This window comes from Palaemon carinicauda, chromosome 4 (genome assembly GCF_036898095.1).
Source record: "Palaemon carinicauda isolate YSFRI2023 chromosome 4, ASM3689809v2, whole genome shotgun sequence".
In the NCBI taxonomy this organism is placed as follows: Eukaryota; Metazoa; Arthropoda; class Malacostraca; order Decapoda; family Palaemonidae; genus Palaemon; species Palaemon carinicauda.
Genome location: NC_090728.1, coordinates 166,270,285 through 166,285,840, shown reverse-complemented (window position 1 = coordinate 166,285,840; position 15,556 = coordinate 166,270,285). Strand labels below are relative to the sequence as shown.

The window sequence follows — 15,556 nt, the reverse complement described above, 5'->3', positions numbered from 1 at the left end:
TAATTGGCTGAGTAGATAGACGATGAGAGCTACTATTGGCTGAAAACGTGTGGCAAGATATATGTCGCATAGGTTGAGCTCATAGACTTGTAGCCTAAAGATGGTAAAATGTCAAGACCGTATTATATGGGCTACTTGCCCGCTATAGGGTTAAAAATGATTATTAGATTTTAGAATTAAATTTTACTACTTTGGTTTTGCCGTGTTAATGCATTCCTAAGACTCGGAAATTGCAAAATCTGCGAGCTATGTGTATTGCTAAGTTTTATGCACAAATTGCAAATACCTTGTACATACAGTAAGATAGTAATGGCCGTATCTTCAGTAATCTGGGTATGCATTGCATAGAAATTCACGGCATTGATCAGTCTCTAGGGTTAGTTTTAAATGGAGGTGGTGTGAATTTCAGAAATTTTAGTTATTTATAACTTCTAATATTTTACTATTAGCCTTTTTTGTGAGTTAGCACCTGACTGCTGGTATATATCATAATTTGCTTTCTGGTGGAGTACTATTATTACTACTGTTTCCCAAATCCTGTTTCCAGCTTAGGCTATAGGGGTGTGGTGTCCTACGGGAAACGTACCTACTTGACGATCCCCCAGACTGGGGTTCGAGTCGCGCTAATGCTCGATGGTTTCTTGTAGTGTCAACAACCTCACCATCCGTGTGAGCTAAGGATGTTGGTTTGGGGCAAGGTCTATATATATCTGGACCGTGGTTTGGGGGAGCCTATATTGTATGTCTACCTGATGAGTCATCAGCAATCATTGTCTGGGCCTCCCTGGTCCTAGCTTGTGTGGAGAGGGGCTTGGACGCTGATCATATGTATTTATGGCCAGTCTCTAGGATATTGTCACTGGCCCTTGCCTCTGTCATTCATGAATGCCCTTTAAACCTTCATCGGAAGGTTGCCACAATATTTTAGTGTTATCTGATGCTGGCGACATTACTTGAAGAGTAATTTCGGAGGCCTAAAAGATTTTTTTAAAGCTGTTTTGTTTTCAAATAATTGATTGTTATTCCTGCTATTAGTATGTATAAGCTAATGAATGGGTTTAAAAGGTCACATAGCTTTGAAATCATTTGTAGAAAAATTTTGTGGTTATTATTATTTTCTTATTGCATAATTTACACTAGCCTAAATCCAAGAGAAGAAGAAAAAAATCTGAGAGAGAGAGAGAGAGAGAGAGAGAGAGAGAGAGAGAGAGAGAGAGAGAGAGAGAGAGAGAGAGAGAGAGAGATGCTATCTTTTAGATGGTTTAAATGCCTAATGTAAAAAAAAAATGTATGTTAATGAAGATGAACGTGCTTCAAAAATATCAAAATGATATTTGCAAGTTGTCACACTCATATTACCGTTGCTGTAAGCCATTCCGTCCACCAGGTGCAAACGTCACTGAGCCGTTCGGGAAATTGGTGTGCAGTAGACACACGGGGAAAAGCGTCCCTATAGGAGCCAGATAGCGTAGGGCAAAGTCCCTAGCTCACTCTCTCTCGCTCTCGGTGTAGGAGGGGAATTACCTAGCTGCGGGAATATTACAGCCAGGCTATAAAGATTACCGAGACCCTCTTAAAGCGTTCAGAAGTAAGGTGCGAGTCTTTAAGTTATAATGTATTATACCAGTGAAGGATTGTATTACACGGAATGCCCTCCAATGTAAGTGTGGAAATGTGAAACAAACGTTTAGTGACAAAATCGTGGAATTTGTGTGACGTTGTGTAGTGCTTTTTGTTGCAAAGGATGTGTGGTTTCCATGACCCTATTGTGGATTGTATTAGAGAATATGGTTTTTCAATGTTTTAGTTTTGGCTGGCTTAGTGTCTAACTATCATACAAGTCTTAATTAATCTTGTGATCGAAGGTCGCCCACTTTGCCTTGGGTATTATAGCAAGAGAATAATTAACAAAGTAAACCATTTATGTGAATTGTATGTAGAGTAGCCTACACTTATTTGTGCGAATTGTAATAGCCTACGCTTATTTTTTTCTGTTTAATCAAATAATTGAATTTGTGAATGCTATCAATTTGGATACACATATCTATCTTCCTACATATATATATATATATATATATATATATATATATATATATATATATATATATATATATATATATATATATATATATATATATACGTATATATATATACGTGTGTGTGATGGAGATAGTACAGCGTAGACAATGCAATGTCGCCTACATCTGGCCTTGCTCTCAGAACGTACTTTTGAAGGACCTCACAAGACTTGCAACAGCCAACAGGTGGTTTCGTAAAATGAATGTAAACCCACAAAAAACTTCTACTTTAATCCAATGCATTTAAAATGTTAAAATCATCCATTATAAAGCAGTGTTTTTTTGCCTTTAAAAATATATTCCTTCCTGTGTAAACCATAGTATCTGTCTCAATATGAATTCATTATATCTCAAGAAGTTAAATTCAGGCTAAACTTGAGAAATAATGTTGGAACGTAAGACGGGATTTCCCACGGGCTGTAAACACGAACTTTGCCACGGCAAGTTTTGCACGTCATTTTCTTCTGTTATCGTGATTGTCATTTGAGGAGAGACTGTTTTGCTTAGCAAGAAAGCACCATAAACCCCCAAAAGTGCGTAAAACATTGCCAATTTGTGATTTTACTGTTGAAGAAGGGTTTCGAGTTGTTTTGAGGTTTCAAGGCCATAGGATTTGTGTTCGTCTATCCCAAAGGGTAGCCATGTACCCTAGAGGTTACAAGTTATAGGTATTTGTCCTCTGTCCCAGTGAATTAGGATAGCAGCCAAGGGCATCCTATTAAAATTGAGTTTCATAGGGATGGTCGTTAATTGATTTGGACAATGTCATTATCAGGATCCTTTGGACCTGTCAAGTTCGGAATGCAATCGTAAGCAACTTGTTGATGATTTTTGTTTAACTGACTACGGTAGGCACTATTAACCTTTCAAGTTGAAAACAGAGTTGTCCTAAGAAAAAACGTTCCACATTATACAAGATGGCCTGATTATGTTAGTGTAAAATGAATTCAAGTCAGTCACGTCACTCGGCATTTGATGTTCGGAACGTGCCAAGTTACGTTGCGTTCAATGCGGTGTCTTAAATGTGTATTTAAGAGTTAATTTCCCTCGAAATCGTAAAATCACGAGTAGCCAAAGCAACCTTGATATATAGGTTTCATTCTAGGATAAGCTAGTAACATTGATCTATCCTGTGTTTAGTTTGTGATAAACTACAAATGTTTAGCAGGGCAGGTGGGTGGGCGTAGCCTTTTCGTATGTTCTAAAGCCTTTTTTTCAAGTTTTTATAGGTAACTTCTTTTGGTAATTCCGAAAGATGAAAATGGTCTTTTAAGGGCTACTTCATGTAGGTAATTGTATGATTAGGCTACTGGTAGATTACTGGGTAGCTCATGTCAGATTTTTTTTTTTCATAACTGATGTAGGTAAAGTGTAAGAAGCCTTTTTTATAGTTGGAACAGGCTTGGTTTAAAAGGGAAACAAATACAAGAACACTATCTAACCTAACCTAAGGGCTGGATCCTTACTTACTTACCTCCTGTGTGACAACCCGTCCTTAGACTGCTGTATCCTTAGCTTACCCTAAGACTAAATCTCAACCTCATGCGAGGTAACACAAAATCATATTTTTTAAAATTTAAAACTAGCTTCATATCGTAATTCAGACCAAGATAAACAAAATTTTCCTTAAAAAGATAATTGATTTGTCTAGTAATTAGAAAGTTTAAGTATTATTACAGAAGGGGGTTGGGAAATGGCCTTTGTAAAACAACATCTGGGAACTTGTTTGAAAATATTTGGAAGCTCTCAATTGGTCATTAAAAGCCAGGTATTGTTTGCATCATACAAAAAACAGAACAACTAGCAAAAGCGAATGCAAACAACACGTGCAGAAACTCGCAATTAATCTCCCAAAAGTAAACAGTGAAATTAGACAATGAAATGGTGTTCACATTTTAATCACATTTATCATGCCCCAGTCCCCACTAGTCAACCGAGAAAAATGCTGAACTAGCTAGCACTCGTCCATTTCTTATAGCGAATTCCAATTTCGCTAGGATTTAAAGTATCATATATTAACCCGATTGAATATACTGTACAGTATTGTAATCGTGGCAGTTTATAGTAAATTTCTGAGTCCGTTGTTTACTTTTGAGAGACTGTTCGTGGGTTACTGCACAGAGGTTGTTTACATTAGCTTATGGCAGCTTCCTGTCTTTTATATGACGTGATGATTAGCTTGCTTTTTGAGCCAACGAAAAGCTTACAAATATTCGTACATAAGTTCCCAAATGTTGTTTTACAAGAGCTTTCTTTTTTTCCCACATCCGCTTCAGGTCTTGCAAAGATGTTTTCCACGAGGGAAGTCATTATGTTTTGAAATTTTTGTGATTTAATCTAGTTCGGTCTTTGATTATGCTTTAATACAATGTTCACTATAGCTGTTGTTGGTCTGTTAAGAATAAAAAATAGCCCTGAAATAATGATCGACCAACATGTACCACTTGCCAGAACAGAGGAAGAGTGAGATAATGTTTATTTGCGACTGAAACGTACCATGACAAAGCACACAACATTTTAGAGACATGACCCATGCAGATGGTGTGTGCAGCACTAAAGTACTGCTAGCCAGAACCAAGGAACTGTCAGATAATGTTTATTTGTGAGCGAAGAGAGCCACGGCGTAGAAAAAAAGCATGAACTATATATTTTTCCTACTGGTTATGTTATATTTGATATGCATTTCGGACCATTACTGTAAGTCGCTGTTTTGTGTGTGTAGTGTTTCCCCAACCAAAACCCCCGACTCCTCGGAGATCCCCCATAATTATTTATACTGTACATGGGTGGTAGGGAAACTCATGATTTGTGTGGGTTGCCCTCATATTCATGGTCAGAAATGGATAAAACCCAAGATAATGAGTAGGAAACATATATAGTTCATGTATTTGGCTAGAAATTAAAGTGTATCATACATTTACCAATAGCCTAGTCTGGTGTTGTTAGTTTTAATTTTCTTTTTTAACTCGTCCTGCTTTATGAAATAATTCTGGGAATGAGTCTTTTGTATACTGTATAAAGAATGCACCTTTTTTCAATTGTTTAAATAAAATTTTGTTAGTCTGAGGGAAGCTATATGATCAGTATTTTCATTAGCATTTTTTGTGTACATTTTCAGTAAAGGAGGGATGAGTTCCCCATACAGTGGAGAGTCTGCTTCTCCATATTCTGATGGCGTTCCATCCCCGCCAACCGTTGTTGCAGCGTATAATCGTCCTTATGAAGGTAAGAATGAAAAAGATGTTTGGGAAAGTAAAAGATCAAAATTGGCTTAATAAAAATATGATATATGAAACACTTATTATAATTATTTCATTATCTCTTGATTATTTTACAGCGGTTCATTATGATGGACCATATATCCAAATCCTCAAGCAACCACAGCCAAAGTTCAGATTCCGCTACAAGAGCGAGATGGTGGGAACGCATGGTCAGCTGAAAGCAGATTGCTCAGACAAAAATAAAGCTGCATTCCCAACTGTAAAGGTATGTATTCCAGCTCAAATACAAACCCTTGTCCCTTGTGCAGGGTAGAATAAAAGCAAAGCTAGAGAATACTGTACAGCAATTAAACTTTTATAACGAAGTATAAACAGGTGGCCGGTTGTTACCGGCAGCCTCTGATTGCTCATTGAGTACTCACTTTGATAGCAGCCATCAGTGAGAACAGATGTTCTTAAACTGGCCGGAGAAATTTTGGCAAACTTAAATTTCTTTGTCTCTTTCCGTGTGTGTTTGAGATTGTTTATTAAGCTATTGTGCCCCACCTGCAGAGGACACACTTGCAGGAATCTCCTTGTAACGAGTGTTGGGAGTAGTCACCCTCCCAGTGGGCAGTGTATGGCAAGAGGAGGAAGACGAGGTCCAAAAGGAGTTCTGTCCCTATGGGTTTATCCTCAAAGGCAAAGAAATTCCAACCTCTTTCCTGTCGGTATCCGGAAGCTAAATAGAGATGAGTGGTGGCCCTTTAACTTGAGGCCAAGGCTTGAGGCCGGAAGCCGTTCCAGTTTCCCCAGAGGAACAGGAGAGCTTTCCACTTGGTAGGAGGTCTCAGACTTACAGGTTGGTAATTCGCTGTTAGTTTTGTCTACCTCCTTGGGACTGCATGGCCACCCTTCCAAGGCTCGGTTAGCAAGCATGGAACGTGGGCTTCCTCACTCCTGGCTGGAACTACCAGCCACCCATTACACCTCGTTATAAAAGTTTTATTGCTATATTCTCCAGCTTCATGTATTCTATCCAATGTATAGAACAGGTTTGGATAGTTAGGAAAAATATAGATTATCTCCGAATTTGACATTTTGCAAGATTCTTTTTCATGAGCATTAGTTTGTGTTAGTATACAACAGTATGTAATAATTTCTCATCTTATAGTATACTGTAGCTACTTTATAGCAATAATTTGAGAAAAGGATACAGTACAGTATACAGTTTGGGAAAAAAGTATTTTGCTATAATGATACATAAGTCTGTACAGATTTGTTTTACTCTTCCAAAGCTCACCAAATGGAACAATGGGCCAGCAGTCATACGTCTCATGTTGTACACAGCAGAAGAAAATGTGAATCAACGCAAGCGTCATGTTCACGAACTATCTGGGAAAAATTGTGACAAAGAGACTGGAATATGTGAAGTAGTGGTGGATGAAAAGTGTGACTACACAGCTCAGTAAGTATTTTGAATATTGTCATTACCTTGAACTCTGTAAATTATGAAAATTACAAACTGTTCATGCTGTATTGTAATTTTGGGTTGAATTTTGAACATCAATTTTAATGAAAAATTTTAAATGGTTACTACAAAAGTATGTTACTAGATAGATTAGACATGATTGTTTTACGATTTTGAATTTTTCTTTCCAGGTTTCAAAATTTGGGCATTATTCACATAGCTAAGCGAGACACACGAGAAATCATCATGAGACGGAAAAGAGAGGAACTGGTTGCTCATTTAAGGCTCAGAAAACCTCAACACTCCTTAGATGAAATTCGTAGAAGTATCACACAAGCTGATCTTAAGAGAGTGAGTTACTTTGCTCTTTAATGTAAATGTTAAAAAAAGTGTTGGAAAATTTTATACTTCAGGAGGTCTTAAGTTTAGATCCATTATGATGCATTGGAAGTCGATTTTCGTCTAAAGTCTGATTTATATAAATACTTTAACATACTTCATGTACATACATACAAACATACTGTTTATGTATAGTACACTTTTAAAAAAGAAAGAAAACAATCCTTTGCCATTCATAAATTACTCTACCCTATACAGTAATGTAGTTTACCTACACGCTTATACAATACTAGTAGACCATAAGTAATACATATACAGTACTGTAACAGTTCCTTACCTTTGTTTCTGTGGTTGACCTGCACACTGCCGTCAGAAGTCTCCCTTACACCTTCCGGACATATTGCACGGCAAAAAAGGCACAAATATATCCAAAAAATGGAGTAGCACTGAAATCCCGAATGCATAGTTAACGAAAATGGTGAACTAATGCTAAAGTGATGGTTTTAGTTGCTCTGCATTGGCAAGTGGTTAGTTGCAAGTCAAAATTGAGTAATATCAAATTTTTAAAGTACCATATGTTGGCTTTTGGTCATAACGGCGAATCATCATAACTCGAGACCGTCGTATCTTGAGGACCTCCTATATTAAGATTTGTGTGGCTACTTTTTATAGCTGCTATTAGAGGGAATTGTGTTTTCAGTAAGAAGGAACTCTTCAACTTGCATTAGTTCTTTGCAATGGTAACATCACCTTTGTAGCTCTTGATGGACTTATAATGTAGAACTAAAATTTTTCTTTTAGATTGACGAGGAAGCAGATGAAGAAGCAAAAAGTATGGACCTTAACAAGGTTACACTTAGATTTCAAGCTTACCAGTACGATAAGAATCTTGAGAGATACAGACCCATCACACTGCCTGTGGACTCGGAGATTGTTTTCAATCTCAGTAAGGATGAATTTTCTTTTGGTTGTAAATGGTAGATATTGATTACAGTACAGTGATGTCTTTTTGAGTCCGAAGAAAGCTTTTACTCATTTTTTTCCTTGATTTCTTTTCTTCCTACAGAGAATGCAACAACTGGAGAGCTGAAAATTGTGCGAATGTCAGCATGTTCAGCGCCTTGTACTGGAGGAACTGAAATATGGTTACTTGTTGAAAAAGTTAGAAGAAGTAAGTAGTGCACTGTATCTATGTCCAGATTGATTTGAAGATGTTTTACCCTATAGTTAAGGTAATGACTATTGTACTATTATATTGTACCGTATGTCTTAAGAGGAATGAACTTACCCTTGGCTTTTGAAATTGAGACAATTTTACTAATATATGATATATAGTGTGTTATTTGATACTAATTTTTTTGTTTTTTTCCAGATAATGTACAAGTCAAGTTCTTTGAGCTGGATAATAATGACCGGGAAGTTTGGGCAGCATATGGAGAATTCTCAGATTCAGATGTCCATCATCAATATGCCATAGTATTCAGGTACTGTATTTTATACTGTGTATATATATATATATATATATATATATATATATATATATATATATATTATATATATATATATATATATATATATATAATATATATATATATATATATATATATATATATATATATATATATATATATATATATATATATATATATATATATATATATATATATATATATATATATATATATATAATTAATTCTGTCTAATTCTAGCCAAACTATTGAAGCCTCTTGTCTTGCTTATTATTTTGTGCATAGGCCTCTTGTCAGTCTTATTAGTAGTTAATGTCTAAATATAGAAATCTTTGAAATAGTTTTGACTTTGGTATTACTGTCATCCTGTTATCATTGCTTCTTAATTTTTATTACTAATGAGACCATAATATCAGTGATCATACCCCTAAATGAAAAGAAGTGAATATATACAGTATATACATTTCAGCAATGAGTCTTCCTTCTGCCAATCATGATTATTAGCTTTGCTGATATTGACTGCAGATATTTCCCCTTATTAAGTCTTTCTTCTGCCAATCATGCTGATATTGATTGCAGATATTTCCACTTATTAAAAGCAGGCTTCAGTATAGTGAGGTAAAGTTTTTTTATATTCATTGTTGTTTTTTCTTGCTATAGGACACCAAGGTACAGATTTACAAACCTGAATACTGCAGTCAGAGTTAAAGTTCAGCTTGAGCGTCCAACAGACAGAGATACCAGTGAACCTTTAGATTTCACTTATATGCCAGACAGTAAGTTTATGTGGATTAATAGTTGGATTTATCTTTTGTTTAGTCTGCATTTCTTTAATATTATTCCTTGGTCATTTTTATTCACCTTTAATTTCATTAAATATATGATAGTCGTGTCTAAATCTATTATTATATTATTTTATAACCCCAAAGTATAATATGTTTTTGTATGGAATAAGCTAAAATTTATTTATATTTATTATTCAAACAATCTAATGCATTTATTCCCTCAAACTTTACAGGCCTTAAACGGTCAAGGATACATTTGGAGACTGCTCTCGAGGAAGGAAAAGGCAATTACAATGACCCTCCTTCCAAGAGGTTCAATTTTAATACTTATGACTCTCAAGCTATAGATCTAAGCAATAATAGTAAGTATTATACTGTGTATTGTATATAAATTCCATTTTTTTCAAACAAGTGCTGGTGCTTCAGTGTGCTAGGAATCCAAATCTCTTGATACTTGGTTCCAGACTGGAGAAAGTATTTCAAGAATTTATAGTTTTTGAAATTATTTTTTTAGTTTTACTAGTTGCCAACAATTTTGAAAAGAACCGTTGATATGGGAAGCCATGCAAATACATGCTGTATGGGAATATAGTAGTTATTAGATTTTTAAGAGAAGGCAAGAATTCTAGTTGTGACAGTTTTTTAACCTTTTAAGTTGTGCTATCACACTTAATTTTACTTGATAATTCTTGATATATTATTTATCTAGCCTGATATTTAAGTCTGGTATTGTTTTAATTCTTGAACAAAAAAAAAAAATAATTTCACAGCTTTTTGGAGAGGGATCTTGTGAAAATTTATAACTTAAATTAGATGCAATAATGTGGTTGCATCATTCTACATCTTTAATAGTTTTATATTGAATGTGAATTTGTGGACATATTTATTTCGTTGTGTAATTGTTGTTTGTATTTTTTCTTAGAGTGCAATGGCCGAGGTCAGGAAGATAGCATGCCAACTCCTGATATCTTAGAGTTTCTTGCTGGAGGCAAGTTTCTGTCGTCTTTCCTTATTAATAATTTAAATCTTATATTGTACATGAGACATGTAATAATGCTTAACTTTGTTGTATAAGTTTTTTCAATATTAAACTTACCCGATAATCATGTAGCTGTCAACTCCGTTGCCCGACAGAATTCTATGGAGGGATACGCCAGCTATCACAATACTAGAAGGGGGTGTATTTACCAGCGCCACCTGTGGCCAGGTACTCAAGTACTTCTTGTTGACACCTCCTCAATTATTCCTCTGTCGTGCTTCCGGCAAGACGTTCTGGGATACGCTTATGTTCTTGGAGTATTTTCACGACTTTGGTGAAGTATTTCTCTTTGATTTCGGCTGTCGCTTTACTGGAAACTTCTATATTAGCTTAGTTAGCTTTTGGAATTAATTTGATTAATTATGGTGACGAGAGAGTTTGAACTCTCGTTCACCTTTCAATGGCCGACCCTTCCCTTAGACGGAAGTGTTGGTGTCTAAGAGAGTATAGACTCTCTTTCTTAATTTTGCTTAACGAAAGTTATAGATTTATTTTATATCTCTCCGCCTCTTATAGGCCTCTTCGATTAACTTCCTTTTATTATAAACTCATTAAAATTAATTTTTATATTTGTTTATATTCGACCTTCCTAATAGTAGGCGGTCTTTTACCGAAGTTAATAAACTTTGAGCCCGTCATTTCGGTTTTACCTGTTAACATATTATGCTATTTCCGCCACAGAGTTTGAAAGATTTTCTTTGACAGTCTCGTACTGTTTTCAAAGTTGAACTAACGTTTTGTTTTGTCTCTGCAGTTGTTGACGTTCAGAACGTTCAACTTGCACTCTATCGTTACGATAGAGAAAGAATGTTCACGGTTTCACGTTGCAGTAAGAGTAACCGTGTCTAGCGTTTTGTTCATTCTTTCTTTACTTAATGGTTTTGATCCTAATAAAGGAACTTTTCAGTTTTTTTCCTTTAACAATAATATGTTTTAATGATATATATGTTTGGGCTCTTCTCTCAGGTTCTAAGTCAAGAGAGAGAGAGAGAGAGAGAGATAGAGACGGAGGGAGAAAGAGGATAAACGTTTCATTCAAGCCTGCCAGGCGTACGAGTAACGTCGTTATCGTTTTTGCTCTTCTCCCTAGTCTCTTTAGGGGAAGAAACTAAACGTTTCTAGAGTGATCTAGTGTTTAGTCTCTTTCCAACCACTGAATTATCTTTCATTAGATTTTTCTGTTACATTGTAATTCTGTTTTCGCAATTACTAACTTTGAGAAAGGATAGAATTGCGTATTTCAGGTACAAACCACTTAAAGTTTCGAGTTCAGTGAAATAAGTGCAAACAGAAATCAAAGTGATAAGTGATTAGTGCGTGAGGGTACTTTTGTGCGCGCCAGTCGTCCTCCCAGTCCGGGACCTCTTGCAAGCTCCCAAGCCCAGGGGAGAAGCAATGTCGAAGGGCATAAGGGTTCAGCAGGCCTTGATCGGCGCACAGAAGTATTCTCGGTGGTTGTGGGCGTGTCTTACCGAGACCGTCACTCCCACCCGCAGACGATTGAGCCCTTAATTTGCTCGTCTGCAGAAGAGATTAGGGGAGAAAATAAAGGCAGAGTAACGCTGGTCTCAGGTCTCAAGACCTCTTAAACGTTAAGTCCAGACCTATGCCAGACGTACGAAGTTAAAGTTCACAACCCGAATGCAGTCATTGGGTTAGCTCTGACTCTCCTCAGTCATCAGTTGATTACACTCCGCCTAAGAGGAGTAAGGTTCTGCCACAACAGATCTCTGCTGTTAAGGCTTTACCTCAGCAGAACTTAGTGTCTGCCGACCCCAAGTTAACTCTACTGCAGTCCATACAGTCACAACTTTCGGTCTTGATGCGTGAGTGTCGGGCTGAGAGTGTTGCGCCTCCGCCTACACTCCCCCCCGCCTATGATCGCTCCGCCTGATCACAGTACCACCTGCCAGGCGTACGATGTTGTGAACTCTACTACAGTCCATGCAAGCACAGCTTTCGGACTTGATGCGTGAGTGTCGGGCTGAGAGTGTTGCTCCTCCGCCTCCGCCTACACTCCCTCCACCTACACTCGCTCCGCCGGATCGCAGTACCATCTGCCAGGCGTACGATGTTGTGGACTCTACTACAGTCCATGCAAGCACAGCTTTCGGACTTGATGCGTGAGTGTCGGGCTGAGAGTGTTGCTCCTCCGCCTCCGCCTACACTCCCTCCACCTACATTCGCTCCGCCTGATCGCAGTACCACCTGCCAGCAGTTCCACCTGCCAGGCGTACGATGTTGAGCCACGTGCTGAGTTTGCTGTTCCCTGTGGTGTTCAGCCTCCGCCTTTCTTAAGGCAACCTTTACATTGGGATCAGGAGGATTATACCTCTCTTCCTCCGCCTCCACTTGCTGCTCCACCAGTGATGCAACACTCGGTTGAGGTACAACAACCTCTCCCGTCCATGAGTCAGTCTCCTCAGCTCTCGCTGCAGCGAGCTCAACCCTCCACAAGGCAAGCACCACAACACCTTAGCCTTGCGCCTCAGGAGCCTCAGCTTGCGAGACATTTACCTTGTTCTGCGCAGCCTCTTCCTCATCGCGCTCCGCTCACACCACAGGAACTGGAACTTGCTACTCCGCTTCCGCCAACCGCTCAGCAAGCGCACCCTTGGGTTCAACCACTCATGCTAGGAGTCAGCCTCCTCCACCCATGCGCCTTCCTTCTGCTTGTCTTTTATTCAGCCTTTGCAGACTGAGCCTCAGGTGTTCCCTCATCGGAGTCTTGAAGAGGAAACCACAACTATTGTTGTTCCAGCTCGTTCTGACTCTGCTGTTCAGCATACCTTACCTCCATTTTCATACCATGGTTTAAACCCCATGCAAGCATGCATAAAGCACTCTAGCACTGGTCATGGAATTTCTGAGAAATGTTAAACGCCATGCACACGCTCTGCTTTCCTTACAGCAGGCTCTGCTTACAGCAGGCTCTGCTTACTACATGCTCAGCATACAGCATGCTCTGCATTCAGCATGCTCTGCATACAACATGCTCTGCATACAGCATGCTCTGCATTCAGCATGCTCTGCATACAACATGCTCTACATACAGCATGCTCTGCATACAGCATACTCTGCATACATCATGCTCTGCATACCTTACCGCATGCTTCTCAACACATCTTGGGTTGTTGCCAACTCACTAGACTGTCAAGCAGTTTCATAAAGTTGCCTTCTAGTCTGCTGCTTTTGCACCAGTGAACCCTCACTCAGAGAACTTAGCTTTTCTAGGATAAGGTCCCTGTAGATGAGAAAGTTCTTTTCTCCCTCCTTCTGATATTCCCTTGAGGACTCTGTCATTTGGAGGGAGCCTTTAGATGCATAACCTCTTATGGACTTTTATTTAAGCATAACATGCTTACAGGGAAGGTAATGGTTCCACTTCAGCCGCTAATCCCGTCTGTTACCACACCTGCTCCCATAGACCTTGAGCTGTGTTGCATGACATGCAGTCCAAGCTTAGTCCTTGTTAGAGGATTTTTTGTTTACGGAGTCAATGTGTCACGGGAAGACGTTCAACAACCAACAGAAGGGACTTGTTGTGACGCAGTGCGGCAACCTCAGCAACCCGTTAAGGAGTTGTCTGTACGACCCAGACAGTCTAGACAGATTCGGGTTGTCACTGTACTTCCTCGCTTGCCCATGATTGACAGTTTACAGACTGTGCAGCAGTATCATGATCTTGTGTCCGGCTCCGTCAGACGACTGGCTTTTAAGAGCTCCCACAAGTCGTCGCTGTCTGGAGATTTTCAAATGGACTATGGATCTGACCAAGGAACTGGGCCTCCTGGTCAATTTTGAGGAGTCTCAGCTCGTTCCATCCCAGACCATTGTCTCCTTGGGTATGGATCTTCAGAGTCGAGCTTTTCGGACTTGTCCGTCGGCCCCAAGGATCTTCCAAGCCCTAGAATGCATCCAGAGCATGCTGAGAAGGAACCGATGCTTAGTCAGGCAGTGGATGAGTCTAACAGGGACACTTTCATCGCTGGCCCTGTTCATCGAGTTAGGGAGACTCCACCTCCGCCCCCTTCAGTATCATCTAGCTGCTCACTGGATAAAGGACATGACGCTAGAGACGGGCTCAGTTCCTGTTTCCGAAGAGATGAGGTCTACTCTAACGTGGTGGAAGAACAGCATTCTTCTCAAGGAAGGTCTACCATTGGCTGTTCAGACCCCCGACCACCGTCTCTTCTCGGACGCATCGGACACGGGCTGGGGTGCGACACTGGACGGACAGGAATGCTCGGGAACATGGAATCAGGAGCAAAGGACACTTCACATCTATTGCAAGGAGTTGTTGGCAGTTCATCTGGCCTTGATAAACTTCAAGTCCCTCCAGCTTAACAAGGTGGTGGAGGTGAACTCCGACTACACCACAGCCTTGGCTTACATCTCCAAGCAGGGAGGGACTCATTCGAGGAAGTTGTTCGAGATCGCAAGGGACCTCCTCATTTGGTCAAAAGATCGAAAGCTCACGCTGGTAACGAGGCTCATTCAGGGCGATATGAATGTCATGGCAGATCGCCTCAGCCGGAAGGGTCAGGTCTTCCCCACAGAGTGGACCCTTCACAAGAATGTTTGCAGCAGACTTTTGTCCCTGTGGGGTCAGCCAACCATAGATCTATTCGCTACCTCGATGACCAAGAGGCTCCTCTTGTATTGTTCTCCGATTCCAGACCCAGCAGCAGTTCGCGTGGATGCCTTTCTGCTGGATTGGTCCCATCTCGACCTGTATGCATTCCCGCCGTTCAAGATTGTCAACAGGGTACTTCAGAAGTTCGCCTCTCACAAAGGGACACGGCTACGTTGGTTGCTCCCCTCTGGCCCGCGAGAGAATGGTTCACCGAGGTACTGCAATGACTGGTCGACGTTCCCAGGACTCTTCCTCCTAGAGTGGACCTTCTGCGTCAACCTCACGTAAAGAAGGTTCACCCAAACCTCCACGCTCTTCGTCTGACTGCCTTCAGACTATCGAAAGACTCTCAAGAGCTAGAGGCTTTTCGAAGGAGGCAGCCAGAGCGATTGCCAGAGCAAGGACGACATCCACTCTCAGAGTCTATCAGTCTTAATGGGAAGTCTTCCGAAGCTGGTGCAAGGCCAATGCAGTTTCCTCAACCAGTACCACTGTAACCCAGATTGCTGACTTCCTGTTACATCTAAGGAACGTAAGAT

At 39.6% G+C, this 15,556-nt stretch overlaps 1 protein-coding gene across 9 annotated transcripts in view; it reads left to right on the top strand.

Moving 5' to 3' along the window:
- LOC137640163 (nuclear factor NF-kappa-B p105 subunit-like) overlaps positions 1 to 15,556 on the top strand; it is a 53,350-nt gene that overhangs the window by 20,403 nt on the left and 17,391 nt on the right. For 2 of the 9 annotated variants that reach the window (XM_068372687.1, XM_068372677.1), the window contains exons 1-11: positions 1,516 to 1,660; positions 5,197 to 5,303; positions 5,416 to 5,564; positions 6,577 to 6,746; positions 6,941 to 7,100; positions 7,890 to 8,034; positions 8,155 to 8,259; positions 8,461 to 8,572; positions 9,218 to 9,333; positions 9,576 to 9,704; positions 10,265 to 10,330. In XM_068372687.1, the coding sequence (XP_068228788.1) occupies positions 1,614 to 1,660; positions 5,197 to 5,303; positions 5,416 to 5,564; positions 6,577 to 6,746; positions 6,941 to 7,100; positions 7,890 to 8,034; positions 8,155 to 8,259; positions 8,461 to 8,572; positions 9,218 to 9,333; positions 9,576 to 9,704; positions 10,265 to 10,330 (1,306 nt within the window). In that variant the 5' untranslated portion in view covers positions 1,516 to 1,613. Of the gene's footprint in view, positions 1 to 1,466; positions 1,661 to 2,456; positions 2,612 to 5,196; positions 5,304 to 5,415; positions 5,565 to 6,576; positions 6,747 to 6,940; positions 7,101 to 7,889; positions 8,035 to 8,154; positions 8,260 to 8,460; positions 8,573 to 9,217; positions 9,334 to 9,575; positions 9,705 to 10,264; positions 10,331 to 15,556 lie in introns of those variants that run through there. The other 7 variants (XM_068372682.1, XM_068372678.1, XM_068372679.1 and 4 more) reach the window with 7 other exon arrangements.